Below are 25,286 nucleotides of genomic sequence, written 5' to 3'. Positions count from 1 at the left end.
AAGTTTTCATACATATACATAGTAAAGAAATCAATAAAAATCAGTAAAAATGCAAAAAAAATTTACAATGTTAAAGATGTTTTGAGGTGAAATGGGCATCAAAAGAAAGAGAAAAACAACCAGAGTAAAGGTAGAATGTTTGGAAGAAAAGAAAATGCAAATCCCATGACAAAAGTATTAAAAAGTAGATTAATTTCGCAACAGAATAAATAGAAAATAGACATAAAGAAATAGGTTGTGAGAAATACATTGTAGGGTATCACAGAAAAGTGTGAACTAATGGAAGATAGGGGGGGAAAAAGATTCTTGAGGAATAATGAAGTGAAAGAGGCTGTGGATGAGGAATACATTATGTAAGAATGCAAAAAATATTGATGAATGTGATAAGGGTGATATACGATGGAAATGAAGCATGCATGAGTGTAAATGGTTAGCAAATAGTTAAATACAGACCATGGTGGGAGAAAAGAAGGTTTAGAATCATGCTGTTGAGATAAGCAGCCAAGGAAGGAAGGAGGGAGGGAGGGAGGGAGGGAAGGAAGGAAGGAAGGATTATAAGGCTAGCAGGCAGGTAAATGGCTGATGTCAGGATTCATGGGTAGCTGACATGGTACAAGAATTGTGGTTTCTGCAGGGCATAGCAGGGTGCATGAGAGCGTTGCAAGGCTTGGGCTGGCTGCTGCAGATTACAGAAAGGTTCTTAAAAGTGCACAGGGGACAAGTGTGCATGGTATAGGGTAGCCAGGCTACTACAAGGTGGGAAGGATGCATGAGGAGGCAATGGAGCATGAATGAGGTAGGATAGGAATGGTACTTCCAGGTGCTGGAGATTTACCAGAGTGACTTGTGACCTTTTCTGCTGGCTTCCCCATTGACTTTGGAAGGAAAGTCATAATTGGCAATCACATGACTGTGGGGCACTGCACCTATTGTAAGTAAGAATTGATTGCTAGGCTCCCAGTTTGCAATATGTGACTGTGAGCATTCTGGGTCATCCAGAACTTTGAGGACTGGTTTTAAAAAGTACTTGTTCAGCCCTACTGTAACTTCAAACAGTCACTCAATATGTTTAACTAAGGACTACCTGTATCAAAAGCCATTGTGATGGTGAAAATGGAGGAGACAATTGCAGATTATGCATAAGTGATGAAAACCTAGAACAAGCAGATAATTTATATACCTTTGTAGAAAGATAGCTAGTGAGAGAAAATACATTGAGAAATGTTAAAGATATGCAAACATTGATAAGTAATGGTTTTATATGGTCTGTTGCAAGGAATGAATGCTTGCCAGATTAAAACAAAATTGTCTTTTATACCAGCATGCTTCTATTTATATGGAAATGGAAGTAATGTATATCAGAGAAACATGAAAGTACGTTGAGTACAGCGGGAATTGTATGTAGAAACAGAGGAATAGAAAGAATTTAGAAGGAAGGTTTTGAATGAATATGCACTGAATATAAAACTGAACAAAAAAAGAAGAGCATTAAATGGCTTGATCATTCAGAGATAATTAATAAGAATAGAATTGCAAAATCTGGATCAGAAAGAAGAGTAAGTAGACTGAGAGATAGGAAAATCAGAGAAGTCATGGCTAAATGGAGTTTAAGAGTTCACACAAAAAAGAGAGAAACGAGAAGTTTAAATAGCAAAACAATGCATATGTTTTACCGATGTAACAGAAATAAAACTATTTTAAAAGATCTAACGAGGTATAGTAAATTGGGTTGCTATCTCTACTTTTAACAATGTTTCCTTTTTTTAAATCTCCATTTAATTTCTTTGGCCTATGATTTCTTACTCTTTTTTTTGAACTCTGACAACAGAACTTATGCTAAAAGTGAATTGCATAATGTGAATGTAAATATGCATACATTTGCCTTCAAATTATCAAAAAAATACTTTTCCTGGATATTATAATTTAGATAATTACTTGATCAAGATTAATTACATCTGAAGACAGCTATGCTGTCATATGGTGTTAAAGAGTATATTGTTCTATCATATAGAGTACTGAATGTGTTTATTTTTTTTTAATGAATGATTACTAATTATTGAGAAAGCTGTAGAGATATGTTCAGTGGCTTCTGATGCACAAAATTAATACATCCTCTGGCTGCAATCCAACACTGTGTTAAGTGTTTCTTGTATTGATTTCAAATATCTTAAGCGTGTTTAATGGATTGAGGCACGAATGAAAAAAAAATGTTACAATTTAAATCTCTTATTTTTCAAAATGGCAGTATTAAGAGTCTGGTTCTGATCTTAAATAATTTTAACAATTACATTTTAAATCAGACTGACCAAAGAGTCTCAATTTTGCCCTTTCTTATGTGTAAAAAACATTGCTCCTGAATGCTCTCAGAAAATTAAAACCAAGATTTTCCTAAGCTGGATAACTTGCACTCTTTCTGAAAATATTGAAGAAGGCAGTGTGACATGGAAGAAGACTGGACTAGAAAGAAAACAAAAATCTGAGATGCTTTTGTGCTACTACAGAAGAATATTAGTATAAAAGGATTATCTTGCAGCTGACCAAGGATAAGCTTAATGAAGTCAATGATTTATTATGCCAGAAAGATTTGTCCCACTGAGATCTGGCTTTTTCTAAAGTGGTGGAACTAGGTGATAATTTGAAAGGTATAATGAAAAAATTGAAACAATATTGGCTATTTTCCTGCAAAGCCTGTTTAGTTTAATGTACTATAAAGGTTATGCCTTTTTAGAGGCTTATTATATCTCATGCCATAAACTGGGTTCTTAGAAGAGCTGTCATGCTTAAATATTAAATCTAAAGCTCTTGCCAATTCACCGGTGATATTGTAAAAAAAAGTGAAGTTTTTAGAATACAAGCCTAGCTTCAAGATGATAAGCTATAAAAAAGCCGGCTCATCCAAGTGATTGAAAATTTTTCATTAATAATATCCAATCTTTATTTAGCACTTGTTAATAATGATGGTTCTTAAAACAATGTCACTGGATTGAAACAAGTATAGATAGAATTAAGATTCAATGCCTTCAGTGCAGTTTATCCCTTATGCAGGTTGGCTGATTATAATAACCAGGTAAAAAAAAAGAGCTATTCAGAACAAAATTAAAGAAAATAATTCTAAAAATTCAAAATAGTTTTTATAGTTTCCCAAAGGCCCTTAAAGGTCATGTTTTATCAGTTTCATCATCTATTCATATGATGTTCATCCACAAGTTTCCAATGTTTTTTTCTAACATATTGCCATTTTTTTATCCATTTTCACTAAAATTGTTTACTTCTTAGATTTATATCTTATCTTTCAATTAGCGTCATCAGGCAGTCTACATAATGTTTTCATTTATTGAGAGAAATCAATGTTTTTTCACTGACGTCTTCATAGATTAGCTTTGTTTATTTAGGTATGAGCTAATCTTAGGACATGCTTATTCCTGCATTATTTTTTGTTTTCTTCATTAATTGCTTTCCAAATACAATCTGTGTTTGATTGTGCACGCATAGCTCTCAGGTATTTGACAGAAAAGAATGAAAAATATAAAAGTTAAAAAAATAATACTGACTGGAAAATGCTTATTGTTTCTAACATGGAAGCTATATGATGTCAGACAGATCAGTTAAAAGTATGATAAAGCATAAGCTGCATTTGGGGAATAAATAGAAAATAAAGGAGGAAAATATTATTGATTTTATTATTTAATAGCAATTGCTTGAACTAGGAGTGATTTTTTTTATAGGCATGACTCTCATAGAATTATCTTTAGCAAGATTTATTATAATGAAATGAGTGGTAGTACAAGAATTCCAGCAAATGAAGTATTTGCCATTTAGAATTAATATATCAATGTATATATTGGGCAGTATATTCTTCACAGCTATAATTTTCTCACAGAGCATAATTTAAGTGCACAGAATTACATATTATATGCATATTTTGCTCAGTATTATGAATTGATCATTTTTAAAATGCCCTATTTTCATCATGTTTAATTAATACAGTAACAATAGAAGTCTTGTTTCTAATTTGAATGATTATCTTTTTTAATAGCATGTAGTACATTTTCACAATTTCAGATGTCTGTTATAATTTTTTTGTGTTGGAATTAGACAAGCAAAAGGGACAACAAAAGAAGTAATTTAACATAGTTGAAAAATCAGGAAAACAAACTCGAACGGTGTTAGAAAATTAGGAGTCACTAATGCCTTGCAACACAAGCAGCACAAACAGCTTATATTGGTGTGCTGAAACAAATTGTATTCATCAGTTAGTTTGCTGAAAGATTTGAGCTTAGAGGAGTTGGCCCTGAACATTTCTTGTCCAAGTCTTCTATCCAAATAGTGCAGAAGACTGTATAAACTGTAAAGCAGACATATACAACCATAACATTGTCTTTTTATTTTTATGATTCTATTTCACAAGCTGTCTGAAGTTTGTGATAAGACATCAGGCAGGAAAAAAAATCATTACACCCTGGGCTTTGCTTCTAACCCAAGTTTTTGATTATTAATGACAAGATCCTAAAATTACGCCTCACGGATTCTGAAATTGAGTTTTTGAAAACGCACAATAGATGTAATAGGAGGTAAAGTATGAAGTTCCAGAGAAATGAGCTGTGAATTGAACCTGCAATAGAAATTGATCCTATTAGTCAGTTTTTTCTCTGTTCTCTGGAAAAGAATCAACAAGCACATGTTACTGACTGTCAAGGAAATGAGGACCATTGATTAAATAAGATGCTCAAGTGCCAGAGGCTACAACTACACTAACTGGTACCCAAGGTTGTGAGCTGCAGCTGTCAGATTTCACTGCTTGATAGCTAGATGAAATTGGCAGAAAGAGAGCAGAAAAAAAAATATTCCAGGTGCCATCAGGTGAAGAGCAAAAAGCTACCAGAGAAAGCTTTAAGCATCACAGATTTTGTGCTTACAGAAGCAATATTGCCCTCTTACAGTGAATCAGTGGTCCTAGATAGTAATGTGATTCACACCTTTCTGACCAATTTATAATAGATTAACATGATGAGTTCCATGACTCTTTCAATCACAGTGTTATAAATGGGGGAGGACCTAGCTTTATAATCTCTCCTTCCGTTTATAAAATTCCACAAAGTGAGAAGAAAACAAATACTTCATGTAAAATTTATATGTAATATACAAAATATTGTATATTATATAGAAATACACCATACAATATTACAATATACAATTAACTAGCAAGGAAACTGCTTTTGTAGCTCAGAATGTAACTGAGCTAAATCACACATTCCTTTTTATAGGCTGATTCGTTGCTTTCATTATTTTGCTCTTCTATGAAAGAAATGATGTTAACTACCTCTTATAATTCACTCAGTTTCAAACAGCCCACTTAAGAACATTCCACATTCTTTTCATTCAACCTATTCCAGAGATAATATAAAGGCAAAGTTGAGGCTTTGAGGCATTCGGTGATGGTCAGTGGAACAGAGAAATTAATCTCCTGCAGGTTGAAGCCTGGAGAGACAAAAGGATCAGCCATCATGCTTACAACCTTAGTAGGTTTATAATCAACCTTATTTAACTGTAGTATGGCTATTAGACAAGTTTGAAAAGTTACTTGGGAATTTACCTTCAATTGTGATCATATGTTGAGGAATTTCTGTACATAGAAACTTCACAGAAATAAAATTATTCTTCAATCATTTAAACTAATTCCATGATCCATTGTTATTATTATACTTTGATTCCACCTCTCTCATTTGCTATGTTGTATTGCATTACATTACGTTACATTACATTACTATTATATCATTTGTATACTCTAATATGTTGTGCCAAATACAGCTTCATTTTTTGATTTTCTTAATTGTTCATATGTTTGGAATCCTAATAACGAAATTTATTTTTGTATCAATTATTGTTTCTTTACTTTACCCATTATCTAGGTGAAAATCTCTCATAGAGGAAATTGCTATTAATATAATAATCTGCATGGCAAATGTTTGCATGTCTTGGTTCCATAAACAAAATATTGTCCCACTAAGCAGTGAACTTGTTTTTATAAAATATTGTACATCAGAATTCTAGGCTGTAGTGCTTCCGGTTTGGGTTTCTTCAGCGACAGACCGAAATCCGCGATTGTGCACGGTTTCGATCTGTGCTCGCCGCTGGAGCTCCCTGATCCTTTGGATTCGGGGCTGAAGCCACCCCATAGAGGTGGTGAACAGGGGGGAGATTGCTAGCCGAGGGGAGGGGAGCCGCATCTCTCCTCCTTGGCTGGTCTAAACTCCCTTTCCCGAAGGCGGTTGCAGCGGTGGTCAGAAATGGCCACCTCAAAGAAGAACCCGACTGGATAAGATTGTGCAGGAGGAAGACAAAGAGGAAAGCAGGACAGACTGGGCTAAACAACAGAGAACATCTAAGCAAGGTACCCTGAATTTAAAAATACTTAGAGGGATACTTCTGAAAGAAGACTTTTAAGCGGCGAAGGAGAGAGAAAAAGAGGTTAAAAACCCTTTTTTTAACCTTTATATTGACAATTACAAATGATATGGAAAGAAATCTGTACTACTTTACTTTGACACTAATAGGCAATTTTACGCTGAAATTTAAGTGTCAAAAGGAGAATAAAGATTTTTTCTTTGGTCATTTTAAAGCCCTAAAAGGAGAAGAGTGGAGGCAAAAGGGTGGAACATGGAATAATGAAAAAATGGAGTGCCACCTGGAAAAATAAAGAGGATTAACAGTGAAACTTTAAAAAGACTCCCAAGGATACATTGAAACATTATTAAAGGATACAGTAACCCACGGAAAGGAAAAGTAAAGGGAAAAAAACAAGAAGGAACAGTCTGGGATCATCTGGTGATATAAAAGAAAAAAAGAGTTTTTTGGCATTGGTCTTTTCTTTCTTCTTCTGTTTTTACTTAAAGTCAATGGGGTGGTTGTTCAAAAGTGTTTAAAATGCCATCACTTCTGGAGGAATTGAAGATGAGTCTTAAAAAACAGAAAGAAGATGCAGAAAGGGGAGGAAGATCCTTTGGCTTCATATATGATTTTTTTGAAATAGAGATCCTGAACTATGAAAAGCAAAAGGAAAAGCTTCAAGAGCAAGAAGAAGGGCGGGACAAAGAAGAAGCCATTTTCAATGATCAAATAATGCAAAGTGTGGTAATAAGGGGGGAAAGGGGAAAAGGAGTTAAAAATTTGACATTAAAGGGAACAGCCAAAAAGAAAAATAGTCTGAAAAGGAAGTATAACAGCAAGGAGAAGCAGAAAAGAAAATCACAGAAGGGAAAATTAGAGAGAGAAGGGTATAAAAAAGGGGATGAGAAAAGGGGAGGATGATAGAAAGAGAAAGAACTCATGAGGGACAAAAGCAGGAAATAAAAAGGGGAAATGTACTAGGATTAAAGGTATTTGCTCAGCTAGAAAACACAGAGACAATGGCTAAATTAAGTTAAAAGTGAGGATTCTGCAAAGGTACAAAAGATAGTGTTGTGATAGTAGAATACTGTAATGAGTTAGAAATCAAATAAGTAAATAATCTATGAGATAAAACTATTGTTATGTAATGGTATGATTATTTATAATTAATGCAATAATAAAGAAGAGAAGGAAACATTGTAATTGTTTCTAAAGATTGATAAAATATTGAAAAGAAATGTGAAAGATTTATAAGGAAATTTATACCAGTTACTAGAATGAATTTGAATAATTATTTTGCTTATTAATAGTAAATAATTTATAAGATAAAATTGTATGATTATCCAATGGTATGCTTATTAACAGTTAAGTAATAATGAAGAAGAGAGGGAAACATTTCAACTGTCCTCAAAGATTGATAAATATTGAAAAGAAACATGAAAGATTTACAAGGCTCAAACCAATACTAGAATGAATTTGAATAACTTTTGTTCACTAATATTTCTATATATATATATATTGTTTTTGCTATGTTTTTAGAATTTTTCTTTTTACATCTTTAAGGGGAAGTACCAAGCAGAATCTGAATGATGAGACTTACATGATATAAAATAGATATTACAAATTTGAATGTTATAATTTTAGAATGCATAAACTTAATGTTTAATGAAATTTCATATGATAATAACAATAAGTCTTAGGGAAATTTGCTTTTTAAGAATGTTGGAAGAGAACATAATGAAATTGTAAACAAGACAGATGAAAGTATAAGTATAATGAATAAAATGATATAGAAATTTAGGTAAAAGAAATATAATTAAATAAGAAGAAAATGAGATAATCATAAAAGAAAATTAAGAGAAGCAAAGGGAGAAATTGTGAGAAGTTGGAAAAAGAGTAATAAGATAAGAAGTTGAATATATAAGATGAATATGCATATGAAATTGTGTCTGCATGGAAATGTGATAACCCAGAACCATGCTGTACTCAAATAAGATGTTTTATTTGTTTTATTAAAATTCAATAAAACTTTATTTAAAAAAAAAAGAATTCTAGGCTGTGGTATTCTGTGGTGCTGTGACCTTGTATTACCATAGCTGAAGTAAAAGTTCCTCTTTGTTTGTTCAAGCTCTATTTGTAACTTAAGTCATATTACATAGACATTGAATGTCAGTGCATGTCAAACTATTATACTGTAAACAATCCAGTACAATGGAGGCTGTTATACTCCCAAAATACTAACATGGGAATCCCTCCTTATGCATCCACCAATATTTCAGCACAAATTGTGGAGAGCAACCATCCCAGTAAGGAGAAAGGCTCAAGGAGAAAACTGTTCAATACCACAGACAATACTGCTACCCTTCAAAAAGATCTTGACTGTGTATCAGAATGGTCAAACAAATGGCAACTTCAAATCTCAACAAATAAATGCTCTGTCTTACATATTGGCAAAAAAAATCCGAAAATAAAATACAAGCTGAATAGTCAAGATCTTGTTGATGATCCAAGCTCTGTAAAGGACCTTGGAATACTCACCTCTAATGATCTAAGTGCTAGTGCCCACTGCAACTACATAGCCAAAAAGGCATTAAGAGTTGTTAACCTAATCTTACGTAGCTTTTTCTCTGGTAATATCACACTACTAACTAGAGCATACAAAACATTTGCTAGACCAATACTCGAATACAGCTCATCAGTCTGGAACCCACATTACGTATCTGATATTAGCACAATTTAGAAAGTCCAGAAATATTTCACAAGAAGAGTTCTCCACTCCTCTACTCGTTGTAGAATACCTTATGCCACCAGACTTGAAATTCTAGAACTAGAAAACCTTGAATTACGCCGTCTTCGGTCTGATTTAAGCATGGTATATAAAATCATACATTGCAATGTCCTACCTGTCAATGAATACTTCAGCTTCAACCATAACAACACAAGAGCACACAACAGATACAAACTCAAGGTTAACCGCACCAAGCTTGATTGCAGGAAATACGACTTCAGCAACAGAGTGGTCAATGTCTGGAATACTCTACCCGACTCTGTAGTTTCTTCCCCAAACCCCAAAAACTTTAACCTTAGACTGTCTACTATTGACCTCACCCCTTTCCTAAGAGGTCTGTAGGGGGCGTGCATAAGCGCACCAACGTGCCTACCATCCCTGTCCTATTGTTTCTTTTATTTTTCTTTCATTTTTCTTATATGTACTCATTTCATGTATCCATAATTATGTATACACTTTTACTTATTATCTCGTAAACAATTGACAAATAAAATAAATAAAAAGGCTCAAGGAGGGAATTAGTCTAGATTCATTATTTAAACACAAGAGAGGAAGGTTTGACCCTATCCCCCCAATGCTTTTGAACCTTATTTAGCTTTTTCTAGTTGAAAGCTGTCAGTCTAGGGAAATTCCTGTGGAATAAGAATTGTTGTTCTGGTTGTTCGTGGCTGACACAAATCCAGCAATTGCTTATACTTAAATATAAATAATATTGAATATATTTTGCAAAAAAAAAGTATTTCCTATCCCCCCACTCAGAAGCCCCCAAATCAAAAATACCAAATATCTTCATGTTGTACACAGAAACATAGAAGGCAGGCAACAATGGTCATATATGTTTGTGCCAGTATTTCACCAAATAGAATTGACACTATATTTCTTTTACTTTCTTTAGCTTTTCTATATATTGTAAGAGGAGGCTTACAATAGTCTATGATTGCTAAAAATCATAGAATCTGGGACCCCATTTAAGATTAACAATTTAAGTAGAATTTAAATTGGGATAAGTAACCTGAATCTTGTGCTTGTTTTTTACCCCTTCTCATCCCAATTTATATCTATGTGAGTTTAGCAATGTGAGCTAAAGCTCATAAAATATTGTTTTTTCATAAAATTTCATAGTCTGTAAAGATACTACCAGTTTGTACCATTTGTATTTGATTCTTATTTCTTATTGTAAATTATATATTTTGGGAAGCCTCTGGAAACTCAACTGCAAAAAATTGTTTTGATGTAAAATGTGCATATGTCCAGCTCCAGTTATGTGCAAGCAAGCACAGTGATTTAATATGGATATAGTCTAATTTTACGCAAAGCAAGTTCCACCCCATAGTATAATATAAGGCAAAAGTAGTTTAAACATCCATTGAATATAACTACTTGGACAGTATAAACAAAAAATAGTATTTTGGTTTTCGTGGAAGAATCAATGTAGTAATTGTCATAAAGTTATTTTTTTTAAATCTCTATGACACTGTCATCATAACAATGACTTTAATATAACAAAAGTAAACATAGTTCTTGTTGCTGTTCCTAGTTGGAGGTATCAGAAAAAATGTTAAGTTGTGTCATTATTTGAGATGCATGTATAAAGGTAACCATGATGTACAATTAAAATACAATTTTAAATTTCCCATATTTAGTACTTTAAGTTCTTGATATTACAATCTGTCTTTCCTAACAGATGTATTCTTTAACGAAAGCATAGAGCTAAATTCTTGAGGGAAACTGTTTTTGATTTTAAAATTGAAAGGTCCAATTAAAATTGAAAGGTCAACTTTGGTTGCTATATACTATATTTAGAATGTTCTTCATAAACAAGGTTAGGTGAACTTTTAAACAAGAATAAGTTAAATAGAAGGCCAAAATATCTATGTGGTATTGTTTTAAAAGAATTGGTTAATATCTATGTGGTATTGTCTACTTTTTTAAATTTAATTTTAACTCATCTCATATTTATCTTATATTAAATTTCTAGCATTCTTGCTTTATCTTGCTTTGGTTTTCATTTCACTCTTTTTTCTGAGTTTGTGCAAAACAATTACATGAATTTTCTTGTATATGAACACGTACATGTTTTCTACTTGATTTTCATTACAACAACATTTTTACTGTAAACATTTTTTCCAAAACTGCTTTTTAACCCTTTTTATTCTACTTTATCACAGTATTCATGTAAAAAAAATATCTGAGAATTGTAATTAAATGTTTAATTTAATTGAACATAAATGTTTAGAGAAACAGAAAATACAAAAAATATATATGTTCTTATCCAAATAACAGATTGGAAAATTTAAATTAAGTAATTTCATACTAATACAAGAGTCCAAGCAAAGTCATTTCATATCTTCAGACATTAAAATGTGTTCCTTTTTTTCCCCCCAGATCCTGTACATGGTCCAAGAAAGCTTGAAGTTGTAGAGATCAAATCCTGGCAAATCACTATCACCTGGGAGCCATTTGGCTACAATGTGACGCGTTGCCATAAATATAACCTTACAGTACATTACCGTTACCAAACTGGTGGACAGGAGCAAGTTAGAGAAGAAGTGAGCTGGGATACTGACAATTCACACCCACAGCATACCATTTCTAATTTGTCCCCCTACACTAATGTCAGTGTCAAACTTATTCTTATGAATCCTGAAGGACGAAAAGAAAGTCAAGAAATTGTGGTACAAACTGATGAAGATGGTAAGTTTTAAAGTGTAATGTTTCTAGCATTTAATATGAACAAGACAGCCCATGATTGTTATGTCAATATTTCAGAGAGATTTCCTTTACCTAAACAGAGAAACAAAATGACAACATGGACATGGAAGCGACTTCTGACTTCTATGGGATTTCCCACTGAATTTCCTTGTGGGACCCTGGCAGTGGAAAATCTCCCTTCCTTTCTGTTCTCCCTTTCCCTCCACTCCAGTCCACTCCCTAACATATAAATTACATACATACACATGGTGTTTATAACTAGAAGAGTTATTATATGTATGTATGTATGTGTACGTCTATATGTGTGTGTGGGGAGATATATATATATATATATATATATATATATATATATATATATATATATATACACACACACACACACACACACACACACACACACATATACATATACATGTATATGTATATGTATATGTATATATATGCAGGTCTTGGCGTGTTCGGGTCTTTTCCTGTGTAAGATTGAGAGTATCTTGGTGACATTTCGATGAGGTCCCACTCGTCATCTTCAGGCTGGTGCTTTTGGCTTCGTGCTTGTGCGAGCAAAGTGTGATCAGAGCTGCTGTCTCTCTATAAATACTGGTGGGGAGGTTGGCTGTGTTGTTATTTCTTGATTGGTTGATGGAGTTGGTGTTTGCAGATTGGTTGGCTTTTTCGTAAGAACATGTGTGGCTAAGGTATTGGCTGTGTGTCTATCAGCCTCCTGTGTTGTAACGACCTGGGTAATGGGCTGTGTGATGACCTTCTGAGTTCTATTGTTGTGACATCCTGGGTATTGTGGTGTAATATCCTGGGTTGTTGGCTGTGTTGTAACATCCTGAGGTTTTATGATGTAACCTCCTGAGTTCTGTGATGTGATATCCTGAGCAGGTGGCTGTGATGTGGTGTTCCGGGTTTTGGTTTGGCTCCGAGTTTGAGGCCTGGCTATGTGTTCATGGCGTGTGTCGGTTTGCTTGGTTTGAGGGTTGGGATGTGTGGCAGCTGGTGATACAGCCGTGGTCTGGTTTCTGGATGGTGGTTGTCCTTCATTTATAGGATGGGTTTGGGCCTGGGTTTGATGAGGGGGATTGGCAGTGGTGTCCCATGTTATTTTGGGTCTGGTGTTGGTTTTTGTGGCTGGGACTCATTTGTTGTTAAGGGCTAGTTTCCAGATGTCTGGTAGGCAGGAGGTATCATCTGTTTATTCATGTGATGGTGGTGTTTCTCTATTTATAATGGAAATTAGCCCTTACCGGAACGCCACATCACAGCCACCCACTCAGGATATCACATCACAGAACTCAGGAAGTTACACCACAAAACCTCAGGATGTTACAACACAACCAACGACCCAGGAGATTACAGCACAAGACCCAGGATGTCACAACAGTAGAACTCAGAAGGTCATCACACAGCCCATTACCCAGGTCATTACAACACAGGAGGCTGATAGACACACAGCCAATACCTCAGCCACACATGTTCTTACGAAAAAGCCAACCAATCTGCAAACACCAACTCCATCAACCAATCAAGAAATAACAACACAGCCAACCTCCCCACCAGTATTTATAGAGAGACGACAGCTCCGATCACACTTTACTCGCACAAGCACGAAGCTGAAAGCACTAGCCTGAAGATGGCGAGTGGGATCTTGTTGAAACATCACCAAGATACTCTCAATCTTACATGGGAAAAGACCTGAACATGCCAAGACCTGCATATACTGTGTGTGTATATATATATAGATAGATAGATGTATATTTTATATATATATAATATATATAAAATATATATAAAAATATATAAAACCCAGTGTAACAGTTTGACTAAAACTGTTCAATGAACAGAACTCTATAGAAGCTATTTTGCCACTGAAATCTATTGTTACTTTAGAACGACCTGAATGTATCTTATTAGTACTCTGCCAAATGATTTCTGTAATCTTAAAGTGAAACTTCAGTATGCCTAAGTTACAGTGCACTTTGCTAAGCATCTTATTCTTTTATTTTATTCATTAGTTCCAAGTGCTGTTCCGCTTGAATCTATCCAGGGAAATACTTTTGAGGAGAAGATTTTTCTTCAGTGGAAGGAGCCAGTACAAACATATGGAGTGATCACTTTATATGAAGTATGTTATGTGTTTAACTATAGGCTTGATTTCAATCAATATCATAAAGTATGTTTCTTATATATCTGATGATTTTTCCTATTGATTCACAATTTAGGTTGTAATTACACTCATGTTACTTTAGCATTTTAATCAGACATTAGAAAATCACAGAGAAAAAACATAATACAGCATATATTAATCTCAACATTAGGTGTTAGTTTTATTGATTAATCTCAATATAAAGGTGTTGATTTTTGATACTTAGGATATCGGTACTGCTTATACTCCTATAATATTTTTTTCTGATAACTGTAGTAGAGTTATGAGTGCCTCAACTCTACTTTCTAGGCAAATTTCTTTATCATTATACTCCTTTATCACTTTGATACATAGACAAATTTTCTCCATCCCATCTAATTCTGTTCCCAAATTAATTTATGCCCACTATTGCATTTTTACAATTTTATTGTAACAGGAAATAAGAAGAACCTCTCATTTATTAAAATGCAAATTCAACACAATCATGTTATTTGTTAATCTAACAAAAGAACTATAGGACACCTCTGCCCTAAGATATCTTGCGTAAATATACTGACAAAGCATTGTACATATTTTGTTGTCAACCTATAATCACTGTCAAATCGTTTACTTGACTGAATTAGTTTGACATTTATGTTTTTACTTCATTTTCAGAAAGATGTTAAAATGTTATGGCAAAAGAAACAAAACAAAAATCTAATTTAGCTTTACAAAATTTTCAATATTGTTTTGCAACCAGTTGTGAAACACTGTTTTATTATAAAAGAAGAGAATAATTTACTGTGGAAAAATATATTTCTAAAATTGAGTAGATTACAAAAAATAAAATTGTTTGGGTAATGAAAAAATTGTTCTTCCTGTGATTTATTTTATTTCTAGACTTTTTCTTATCTAGGATTCTGTGAAAAGTCTCTCTACAGCTTCCACTTGCAATGGTGGGAATTTTTAGATGCCCAAACTCAGCTGCTTCCCATTATAAATGTTGTAAACATGGATTGAGTAGGTTAGAAATGAATTGTGTTGTGATTTGTTTTGTGTTTTTTGAAATATTTCTTCAGAAGTTTCCTGAGACATGAAATTATTTCAAGGATTCTTCTAGGAAGAAAACTGGTCTAGATTATCTAAGTTCATAATCTTTCAAAACAGAATGAGAAACAGAATATGAAATATAATGGGGAAATATTTTGCAAGAATTGTTTCCAAATAAGCAGTTTGTAGTTGAAACAAAATGTTGTGAGCTGTCAGATCTCAGTATTGTACTATCAGTCAACTCTTGAAAAAAACATTTGTTCTAAGTGTTTTTGTTTTGAGTGTAGAACAAAGCATACATTTTGTTTCAACTTTCAAACAAAACATGGCTATTTTAAGAATAGTATTTGCAAGTTTTATATCTGTTCTACAAGCCATGGTTAGAATGTTATCTTGCCGCTTGCCATTAGACTGTTGTTCCTGGAGTTTTTGTTTGTTTGTTTGTTTGTATATATATATATATATATATATAGCATCAGAACTTTCTGGTAATTCCTTAGTAGTAGTGGCTTAAACTGGATTGCATGATTAGGAATGCTGGAGAAATCAGAAAGTATACTGCTTGTCATTTTACTCTACCCAAAATGAATCCACCTATCCAATTTGGATATTTACAGATCTTTTGAGACCTCCCCCCTCAATGAGAAACATGGATATAGAATTTTGTGGTGATAGAATTTTGGTAGTCCTAAGGTCTTTTTTCTCTGTCCCTGTCTTTCTTGAATTATTCAAGCAGATATAATTTTTGCCTTTAGTTGATTGTTGAGTGGCCAGCATATTGTCAATTAAGAAAAGTGCAGATTAAAATTGTCATCAAAGTGTTTCACAGTATCATTATAATTCTCTCACATATTTTGGGTCAGTTTGCATATTTGTGTATACCTAACAAACAGATACTCATTTGTGGAATCCTTGGTGCTCTTTGAACATGGTTGTTTTCTTGCAGATGTGCACTGATGATGTTACCTAGTTTAGTAATAAAATTCTGGAAGAAAACAACCAAATTCAAAGAGCACTAAAGATCCCACCTTTCAAACCTGAGCTCTCCTTTATCAGTTACTAATTTTCCTCCAAAAAAAAAAATTTTTTTTTAAAGGGTGGGGGGGAGACAAACCAGTTAAAAGTATTAGCCTTTAAAAATTATAGCCTTTAAAATTGTAAACTTGGTATCTCTAAACCCTGAGGCTAAAAAAAACCCTCACAATACTTTGGCTAAATCTGTGTTCTCTCATTATATTTCAGACATGAAGTTCTTAAGAGTAAAATAACTTATCAGAAGGTGTCTGACATTGCAGACATCTAAAGGATATATTGAATAATTATGCAATCTTTGTCCAACTTCTGATATTATTGGTATTCTTTTGTAGATCACATACAAGGCTGTCAGCTCCTTTGACCCAGAAATAGATTTATCAAACCAAAGTGGACGGGTTCTAAAGCATGGGAATGAAACACATTATTTGTTTTTTGGACTGCATCCTGGAACTACTTATTCTTTCACTATCCGGGCTAGTACAGCCAAAGGCTTTGGACCTCCTGTAACAAGTCAATTTACCACAAAGATATCAGGTATTATTTAAAGTCATCAACCTTGTCATAATGATAAATGTGATATTCATTTAAATTGTTTAACTTAAATTTTACAATTTTATTATGGATGTCAGGAGCATATTTAAATTAAAGCAGTAAAACATTTTCCTTTCTAAACAATGTTATTTAAGCATTACTGCACATATCCTTTGGTGTCCAAAATATTATTGATATGAGTTTATCATTTTAAACTCATTTTTAAAATGTTGAGGCAAACTAAGCTAATCAGACATAAAAACATTCATCTCATATTAGGTTATTAAAATGGTCTTTTGGTAAATTTTCACATTTCTAATCATTTTTATTTTTAGATTATTTATGTATAAAACAATAGACTAAAGTCGTCTGCATTGAAGCTGGTTCCAAAAAAAAAGCTAGCACAAGTATTAAAAGATTCCAGTTTTATACAGGTAGATCTCGACTTCCGATCACAACTGACCCTGGAAATTATGATCATAAGTCACTGCAGTCATAAGTTGAATCTCTATGTGACTTTACAACTGCATCCTGGCTTTCTTAGGTGCAGCTGTTAAGTGACTGTGTAGGTTATTAACAGAGCACAAAGTACCTCAGTGGGTAGGTGAAAGCCACAGAGCTTGGGCCAAAAAGGACCAGACAAACAGCAAAAAGCTCTTGCAACTTTCTTTGGAGAGATGTTTTCTGTCTGTATGACTCACTTTAGGACCCAGCACCTGCAAAGATGGGGGGAAGTTGCACCCTCCCTTGCAATCATGTGTGGGCAGGCTGCCAGGCACCCAGATTGTGATTGTATGACCTCTGGGAGATTGCAACTATTGTAACTGTGGGCATAGGTTATAAATCCATTCAGTGGCATCATAATTTTGAACAGTCACTGAACAAGTGGTCATAAGTCACGTGCTACCTGTAATATTAAATCTAAGCACAAGCTCACTGTAAAAAAACAAACAAACCTTCTAATGTACAGCAGAGCTGCAGTTATAAGTGAATACCTTGGATGAAAAATCAACTAAAAGAAAAAAAAAACCCGACCATCGACCACTAAAATGAGATTGAAAAAAAAGTTGGGACAATAACAGCAGACCAAAGAACAGCAGATCATAAAATACCACCTAGAAACAAGGAAAATCAAGGAAGCAGTTAAAATAATACAGTTGCAAATAACAGCTGTAGCCAAGAAGATCAACAGATAAAAAGCTAAAATTTCATACTATAGGCAGAAGCTTCAATTTTAATCAAATCAGAAAAGTAGCTGCCAATCCATCAATGGAGAGACAATAATGAACCAGTCAACACCTAACCAGGAAGAAACAGTGTAGTTTGGGACACAGCTATTGGACAATTCCACCCTCAAATAAAACAAGTTGTGCCTGATTCACAATTATGATGTTGCAGGGAGCCACAATCATATGATCTCCACGATCGCTTTGCATAAGCAAAGTCACGGGGGAAGCTTCAGGGAAGGTCCTGAACCTTTCCTGTCCTGCTTGTGCCACACCCTCCAATAAGCCTTCCTGAAAGTCACAGGGCACAACATTTTTCACCATATAGTCTTTGTGTGCTTATAGGACACCATGCCCTCCCCTAGTTTGGTCTTCCCCAATTTGTGCACAGGCTGCACTGGGCCTCCCCCATGGTACTCCTACACTCCTTACTTGGAAGTTCCACCATTTCCTACTTAATGATGCTGCCTTTTGAGGTTATAAGGAGTGCTATGTTTGTCATTGCTAAGCAATGTGCTTACATGATGTCACACTTTATGACAGCATCACTTTGCACCAGCAATATCAGATAGGTCCATGAAATTACTAGGAACCCTCCTTCAACTTGAAGGAGATTTTATTTTACTTGTTATATGTATTAAGGCCATTTTTGTGCAACCTTCAATTTAATAAACTCTCAGAGTTATGAAGCAATAGGAGCAGAGTTATAAAACAGTGACCAATAAAAAGAAATCAGTGACAACAATATAATTGACACAGTGAAGTATTAAAAAGTTGAAAGCAATATATGCATTATAACGGAAACACTTTTCTCCGGTCCCCTGTACTTGCTTTAGTATGGAAGAAAGAGAAAGACAAAGAGACGAATGAAGTAGAATTAGTGGCAACTGAAGGGCACATGAGCTTGCTATTTTGAATGTTATCTCAAGCCATTTATATCATGGTTAGAAATGTACTGGTATCCGGAATGTTATTTAAAAACTAATGTGGTCTAGTCTCAGTACTCAGTCTTAGCTCCATGTTCAGAGTAATTTTTCCCCCCAAGCATAGTTATCAGAGAATCAGTAAGTCTGACAAAGTTAATGACAGAGTTGATTGGTGAAGTAGTTTGGGTTATATATTACTTAATACTATCTGTTGCTAATTACATGTTCAGATGCTTTTTTTTACAGATGCTGTTAAATATATATGTTTTATCATCTGAAATTCCAAGAAATAGAACTATTACCCAAACGTTCTGAAATCAGTATTTTTTTGTGGCAAAAACATTAGGGCAAAAACACTCTCCATATTCTTGGAGAGTGATGGGAATGTTGTCCAACTTTTCTGAATTTTAAAGAAAGCATAATTAGGACAAACTTAAGATGATTTGACATGCTCCATTTAAACTTATATATTTAGCTATGCCCAATTCAATCATATTTTTTAAACTTTAAAATGGCAGGTCTAGTTTTTTTGTTTGTTTAGAAAACTTTTATGACTACCTTTCTTACATAAGATAATCCTGTGTCTTAAAGACTGATATCTTTATTTTTGTTACTTATCCAAACCATATTCAATAGTCCCTGGCTTCTATTGTTTTTGTAGGAATATTAAATAATTAAGTAGAAAATTCCATTAAAATGTCTGTATCTGCAGGACCAAGCTTAACTTTTAGTTAATCAGTACTAAAAGTATTATGCTACTGAAACTTAGAATTCATTAAATGAATTCATTCATTAATTAAAAAAGTATCACCACCACCAGAATAATGGAATTAATTAAATAATAATTGATTACAAAGAAGCTAGAAAAGTCAGGCCCACTCATAGAAAATGAAGTTCTTGTATATTATGTAAATGCTTTTCCAAGAGGCAACCGGACTTTCTATTTTTTCTTTGAAGATGTTTCGCTTCTCATCCAAGAAGCTTCTTCAGACTGCTTCTTGGATGAGAAGTGAAACATTTTCAAAGAAAAAACAAAGTCCAGTTGCGTCTTGAAGAAGCACCTTTGGGACAACCATGACCTGGATGACTGAGAATCTACATTCTTTTATATCTTTTTTAAAAGCTTAGGGGGGGAAATATTCATCCATGGTTGCTCTGTGAAATGGAGGATATCAGCAAGAAATCCAACGATTTGATTCTGTTTTAAAGCTACACATACTATCATTCAATTCAGAAGGAATATCTGAAAAATCTGGATACACATAGGAAACGTTAAAATCTAAAGCACCATACCCTGACAGAAGTGGAATATGGAGAACATCTTAGAGAATTTAAATTTAAACTTTTATTTAGTTCAGTCCTGACTACCAACAAGTTATCTTGATGTCCAGAAAAGAGAATAATTCCTACATTAACAGATTGAAGATCAATGTAAATTGATAAATGCTGCAGTGCGAACTTTTATAAACTCAGGATTGTTCACAATCTCCTTACTGAATGTTCTGACATAGAAGGATGGCCTATCACAAAGAGTTGTGTGGCTGTTGGTTGGCTGTCAAGTTCATCAAAGAGAAGGAAATTGGTTTAGAATGTTCTGGATATGTGGCTCTGCTGTAAATACTATTTTTAGGAAGACTGTTTTAAGATCCAGATGATATGAAAGAGACAAATTAAATGTGTCTGCTTCTTTGTCTAGCACCTTCTATGCCACCCTATGAGTTGGAAACACCCTTAAATCAAACGGACAGTACTGTGAGGGTTCTGTTGAAGCCTGCACAAAGCAGAGGTGCACCAGTCAGGTATTGTGATGTTGGGGAAATGTACAAGATTAAAACAGAATTGATTAATTTATTGACAGTGTTTTATGGGGATCTTTCCTAATTCAACACAGTTTAAATCCATGTGTGCATTATCTCTAATTAAACTAAATGGGAGACAAATATGAAAATCCTTTGATGTGGAGCATTCAGGTATTATATGCAGGATTTCAGAACTTAGTCTTTGAAAATAAAGAACAAAGCTTTTGTGCTTTTCTGTGGGTGGTTTCTTTACTTCTACAAGGTAATTGCTTACTGCGGTGGTATGAGTTCAAGGGTGCATCATTACTTTATCCTTTGCAACTGTGTTTTCTACAACTAATCTCTCTTGCAACTGAGGATTTAATCACCATTATTTCGGGTAATCAGGAATAATAATAAGCTAGGAAATTTAAAAATTAAATTAGATTATAATCAAGTTAGAAAAGAAAAAGGAATGTTCTCTAAATAGTGTTTGGCCAGGTAGTCTTTCAGCCTCAATCTCCTAATACTCAATATGGTAAGATTAATGATATGCTTCAGAATTGCGGTAAGAGATACAGCAAAATAATCTAAAATACTTTAAATACTTTACAAAACCTGAAATGCTGTGCAAATACTTTTCCTCCAATGATACAAATTTTTATGCAGGATCCAATCTGAGTCGGTCACCAGGATCAAAGATTTACTTTTCCAAGCTTGTTCATGCTACAGTGCATCAAGGAACTTTCTTCAGAATATGTGCACTGCACATGATATATTTATATGGTGCCTGGTTGTGTGTAGCTTTTAGTTGTTAATTGATTTTTTTCCCCGGTGACCAACTCAGATTGGATTCTGCAACTTTATCCTGGAACACACATATTTAACTACATTTGCAAGGATTTTTATCTTGTTTTTCATTATTTAAACAAGTTCAAATATTTTTCACTGGTGTTTTACTCTCTATGTTGTTAACATTTTTAGTGTCTTTAATTTTAACTTTTTAAAATGTTTACAATGATTAATTTTAATATATTTGTTGTTTTACTAATTGTTGTACACCACTCAGAGTTATTTCTGAAGATGGTTGGCCATATAAAGACCATTAATTAATAAATCTTGTGCTTCAGCTCTTTTAGCCAAAAATTAATTATTATGGTAAAAAGTTATACAGGGTCAGTTACACTGGCAGTTAAAAGAAAATAAATCTAAATAGCCTATTTGTCACTATGGAATTCTTTTTTTTTTTTGATAATTAACAATTGGTATGGTTGACTGGAGGCTAATTTTTTTCAACTACCCACTGAGAGCACAATAAATCCTAATAGCAGGACTTGGAATAAAGATAATCTCAGGCAGGGAACATAGGTTTTTTATTTCATGCTAATGCTTAATTACATGGAATCTCCCCTGCACATTGGATTTGCATCATCAGAAGTAAAAATTAAAAATTGTGAAGGACTGCATAAGATGAGATAAGGCATAATCAACTTTTTAACAGTGATTTTTTAAAAAATTGATTTTTTAAAATTGCATTTTTTCTTGAAATAGAAATGAACTGTAATATTGCCTTTTAAATGTAAATAATGCCTTACCCTTTCATTGTTAATGATATCAATTGTAAAGTCATTCAACAATAAAATATAAAAACACCTCTTTTGTTATAGTTAAGGTGGGGTATCATTGAACTTCAGGTAAGCAATTCAGTTTCCAGAAGTCTCATTTTTAAATGGTGGGGACAAGATTGTCACATCTACAATCATTTCAGGAGACTCTGAAGCAACAGACTTTCCCAGCTGATTGTTTCTTTAATCTGTATTCATTCTGAGTAAGAAAAATGTAGCTGTACTTTATGCTCTTCACTAAGTGCAATGGCTGTCTATTGATTCTTCTGAAACTATCTGGCATGGTTAATGCAGTTTCTTGGAACTCTTCTAAACTTTTCAGTGTAAATGATTGTTGTTGTGTTATTGATCAATACATCAGTTCTGTCACATAAAAATCTTTAATTCCTCTGATAGATAGAGGGAGCAGGCAGAAAGAAGTAAGCACAAATTCTAGCACATTATTGCCTAGGACTGCTTGTTTACAATTTATACCTCCATTTATTATTTCACCTAGAAGAAATATAAAATTAGAATGTAGCTTTCTGTTTTAACTTTATTTGGATTCAGTCCACTTCAATTACAGTTCTGGCATCTTCAGAACATAACTGCATGGCATCATGAATTTAAGAGGTGTTTTTTAAAAAAACAATTTATGCAATTTTTGGGAATAAACTACTAACATTTAATGTGATCCTCAAAAGCAAATTGTTAGCTTTTGGAAACATAATTTCATTTATTATTGCAATCTTTATTCGTTATATAAAATATGAACAGTTCATTCTATAATCTTGCTTAAAGAATTTTGGAACATCAATTTGAAGTTGTGTTTTAGCTTGTATTTCAGTCCCCCGCCCCATTTAATTAAATCTTATCTGCATACATTTGCAGAATATAAAAAGAATATATTTTATACTAATATTGGCTGATACATTCAATTTGTTCAGTACATTTCTGTCATTCTCATATATGTATAAATGTAGGTAAATATTTTGACTATATAAAAATTAAATGACTATTGTCTGCTTTCAGTTTAAAATTCAGGCATTGAAAAGAGGTTCAATCTCCATTTCTGTTATGTAGTAAATTCCTTTTTTCTGTGCATTCAGTCCAACAAAGAAGAATATTTTTAACAAATTTCTAGTACAGTTTTTAATACTTTAGTCACTTTAAATCAAGTCCACATATTTTTCTTCCATACATATTCTTTCTTATTAATGCTTTAATCCTCATAAATTTTAAATTTCAGACTGCTAAGGCCAACAAATTACATTCAAAATATCAGATATAACACCTAACAAATCTATAAAAATTGAGGAATTTTATTGCAACTTTTCCTTTAATTTAGGATTATTGCATTGCCCTGTACATTGAATGGTACAAAAATACAAAATAAAGTAATGTCAATTTGAAAGATGATATTTTGATAATATGCCACAATTCCCAGCATTAATTATTATTTTTATTTTACTCCTTCCATATTTCAAAAATTATTTGAAAGAGGTGCTTCAGAATGCATAGTCGCATAAGTACAGAAGTTTACATTATCTGTACTTCACTATAAGATCTGCACCCAGACACTGCTTTTCATCAGCTGTACCCTGATATAAATATGATTCTTTCAATTTGCATTTTACAACTTTTTATCAATTTGTACTCCTGAGATAGATGTCGCTATTCTGTGATATGTCAGTAGCATATTTGAGGAACAAAAGGTATCTTACTTTTTTTTTGTTTCTTTTCTCAACCCATAACTGCAAGTTTGGACAATATCAGCATAGCTGTCAACTTCAGAGCTGTTGTTCAATAATGAGTAATTGACGATTTGTGCAGAAGAGACTTGACTGAGATAACTGTCAGACACAGATATAAATAATAGCTGTGCAATATTATATCAGGCATTCAATAGTAGAGTTGGTACTTGAGATATGGGTCTTTATCATTAAGATTTACTCTTTTATCATCCTGATTGTCCTTTTCACAGAGTGGGAATTCCAGTCATATTGTTTCTGTTAATAGATGGAAACAATGTTTATCATTTCCTCTCTTCGCTTCAGTTCCCAGCATTAGCACCATCACTGTAGCATCACTATTGAAGTGGGAAGTCCCAGACCTCTAGAACAGATGCCAGGAAACACAAAGAACTGTACTAAAATAAAATCAGCAAAATCCCACCCATTCCATTTCAAACAGTAGAACTTACTTCTGAATCAAAGATTTTGACAGATTCCCTTATAAATGGTTTAAATACTCAAGCATAAAACTAGTCGAGGATTCTATTGATTTAGGCTGAGGAAGATGAACAATTGAATGGCTAATCTCCCCAACCTTCTTATTATTGAGCCTTGGTGGCGCAGTTGTTAGAGTGCAGTATGCAGGCTACTTCTGCTGATTGCCAGCTGCCTGCAGTTTGGCAGTTCAGATCTCACCAGGCTCAAGGTTGACTCAGCTTTCCATCCTTCCAAGGTGGGTAAAATGAGGACCCAAATTGTTGGGCGCAATGTGCTGACTCTGTAAACCATTTAAAGAGAGCTGTAAAGCAATGTAAAGCGTCATATAAGTCTATTCCTATTCTTATCCTTAGATTTAGCAACTTTAATATGCATTCTTGGAAAAGACGTGAAAGCCTCTTCTTTTTTCATGTCTTTTTTCCCCATACATTTTAATGGAAAGAATTTAGACCTTTCATTTCCATTACCATTATTGTGAAGGAGTACAATCCAGGAGGTTTAGATGATACCATTAGGTTGTTTTATAGCCTGAATTTATAGACATTATGAGTATGTCGTAAAGCAGGAATGAAGGGGACTTTTGGCCAGCCAGGTGTTACTGAACTATAATTCCTAGCATCCCATGGAGCATAACCAACTATTAAGGATGACAAAGAGTTGTGGCACTGCAATACCCGGAAACCAGAGATAAGGAATGTTCTAAAACTTAAAACATTACTTTGTCATATTTTCTCGGTATTCACACTGCCATCATAAATGTCATGCACTTATAGATATTATTAATATCTAATCAAATATCTGATTTAATATATAATTAACAATAAATATTAAGCAATACAAATCAAAGTTTCAGGCTATCATAGATATCAAATTTGAGGGGAAAAAACAGA

At 33.6% G+C, this 25,286-nt stretch overlaps 1 protein-coding gene across 23 annotated transcripts in view; it reads left to right on the top strand.

Moving 5' to 3' along the window:
• The window catches only part of PTPRM (protein tyrosine phosphatase receptor type M), a 465,145-nt gene that overhangs the window by 244,807 nt on the left and 195,052 nt on the right, over window positions 1–25,286 (top strand). For all 23 annotated transcript variants that reach the window (XM_087931096.1, XM_026699382.2, XM_087931092.1 and 20 more), the window contains exons 8-11: window positions 11,561–11,869; window positions 13,906–14,015; window positions 16,433–16,634; window positions 20,480–20,582. In XM_087931096.1, the coding sequence (XP_087787222.1) occupies window positions 11,561–11,869; window positions 13,906–14,015; window positions 16,433–16,634; window positions 20,480–20,582 (724 nt within the window). The remainder of the gene's footprint in view (window positions 1–11,560; window positions 11,870–13,905; window positions 14,016–16,432; window positions 16,635–20,479; window positions 20,583–25,286) is intronic.

Source organism: Pseudonaja textilis, chromosome 3 (assembly GCF_049901715.1).
Source record: "Pseudonaja textilis isolate UNSWEBS1 chromosome 3, rPseTex1.2, whole genome shotgun sequence".
In the NCBI taxonomy this organism is placed as follows: domain Eukaryota; kingdom Metazoa; phylum Chordata; class Lepidosauria; order Squamata; family Elapidae; genus Pseudonaja; species Pseudonaja textilis.
Note: the sequence above shows the minus strand (reverse complement) of the source record. Positions and strands in the feature narration are given on the sequence as shown.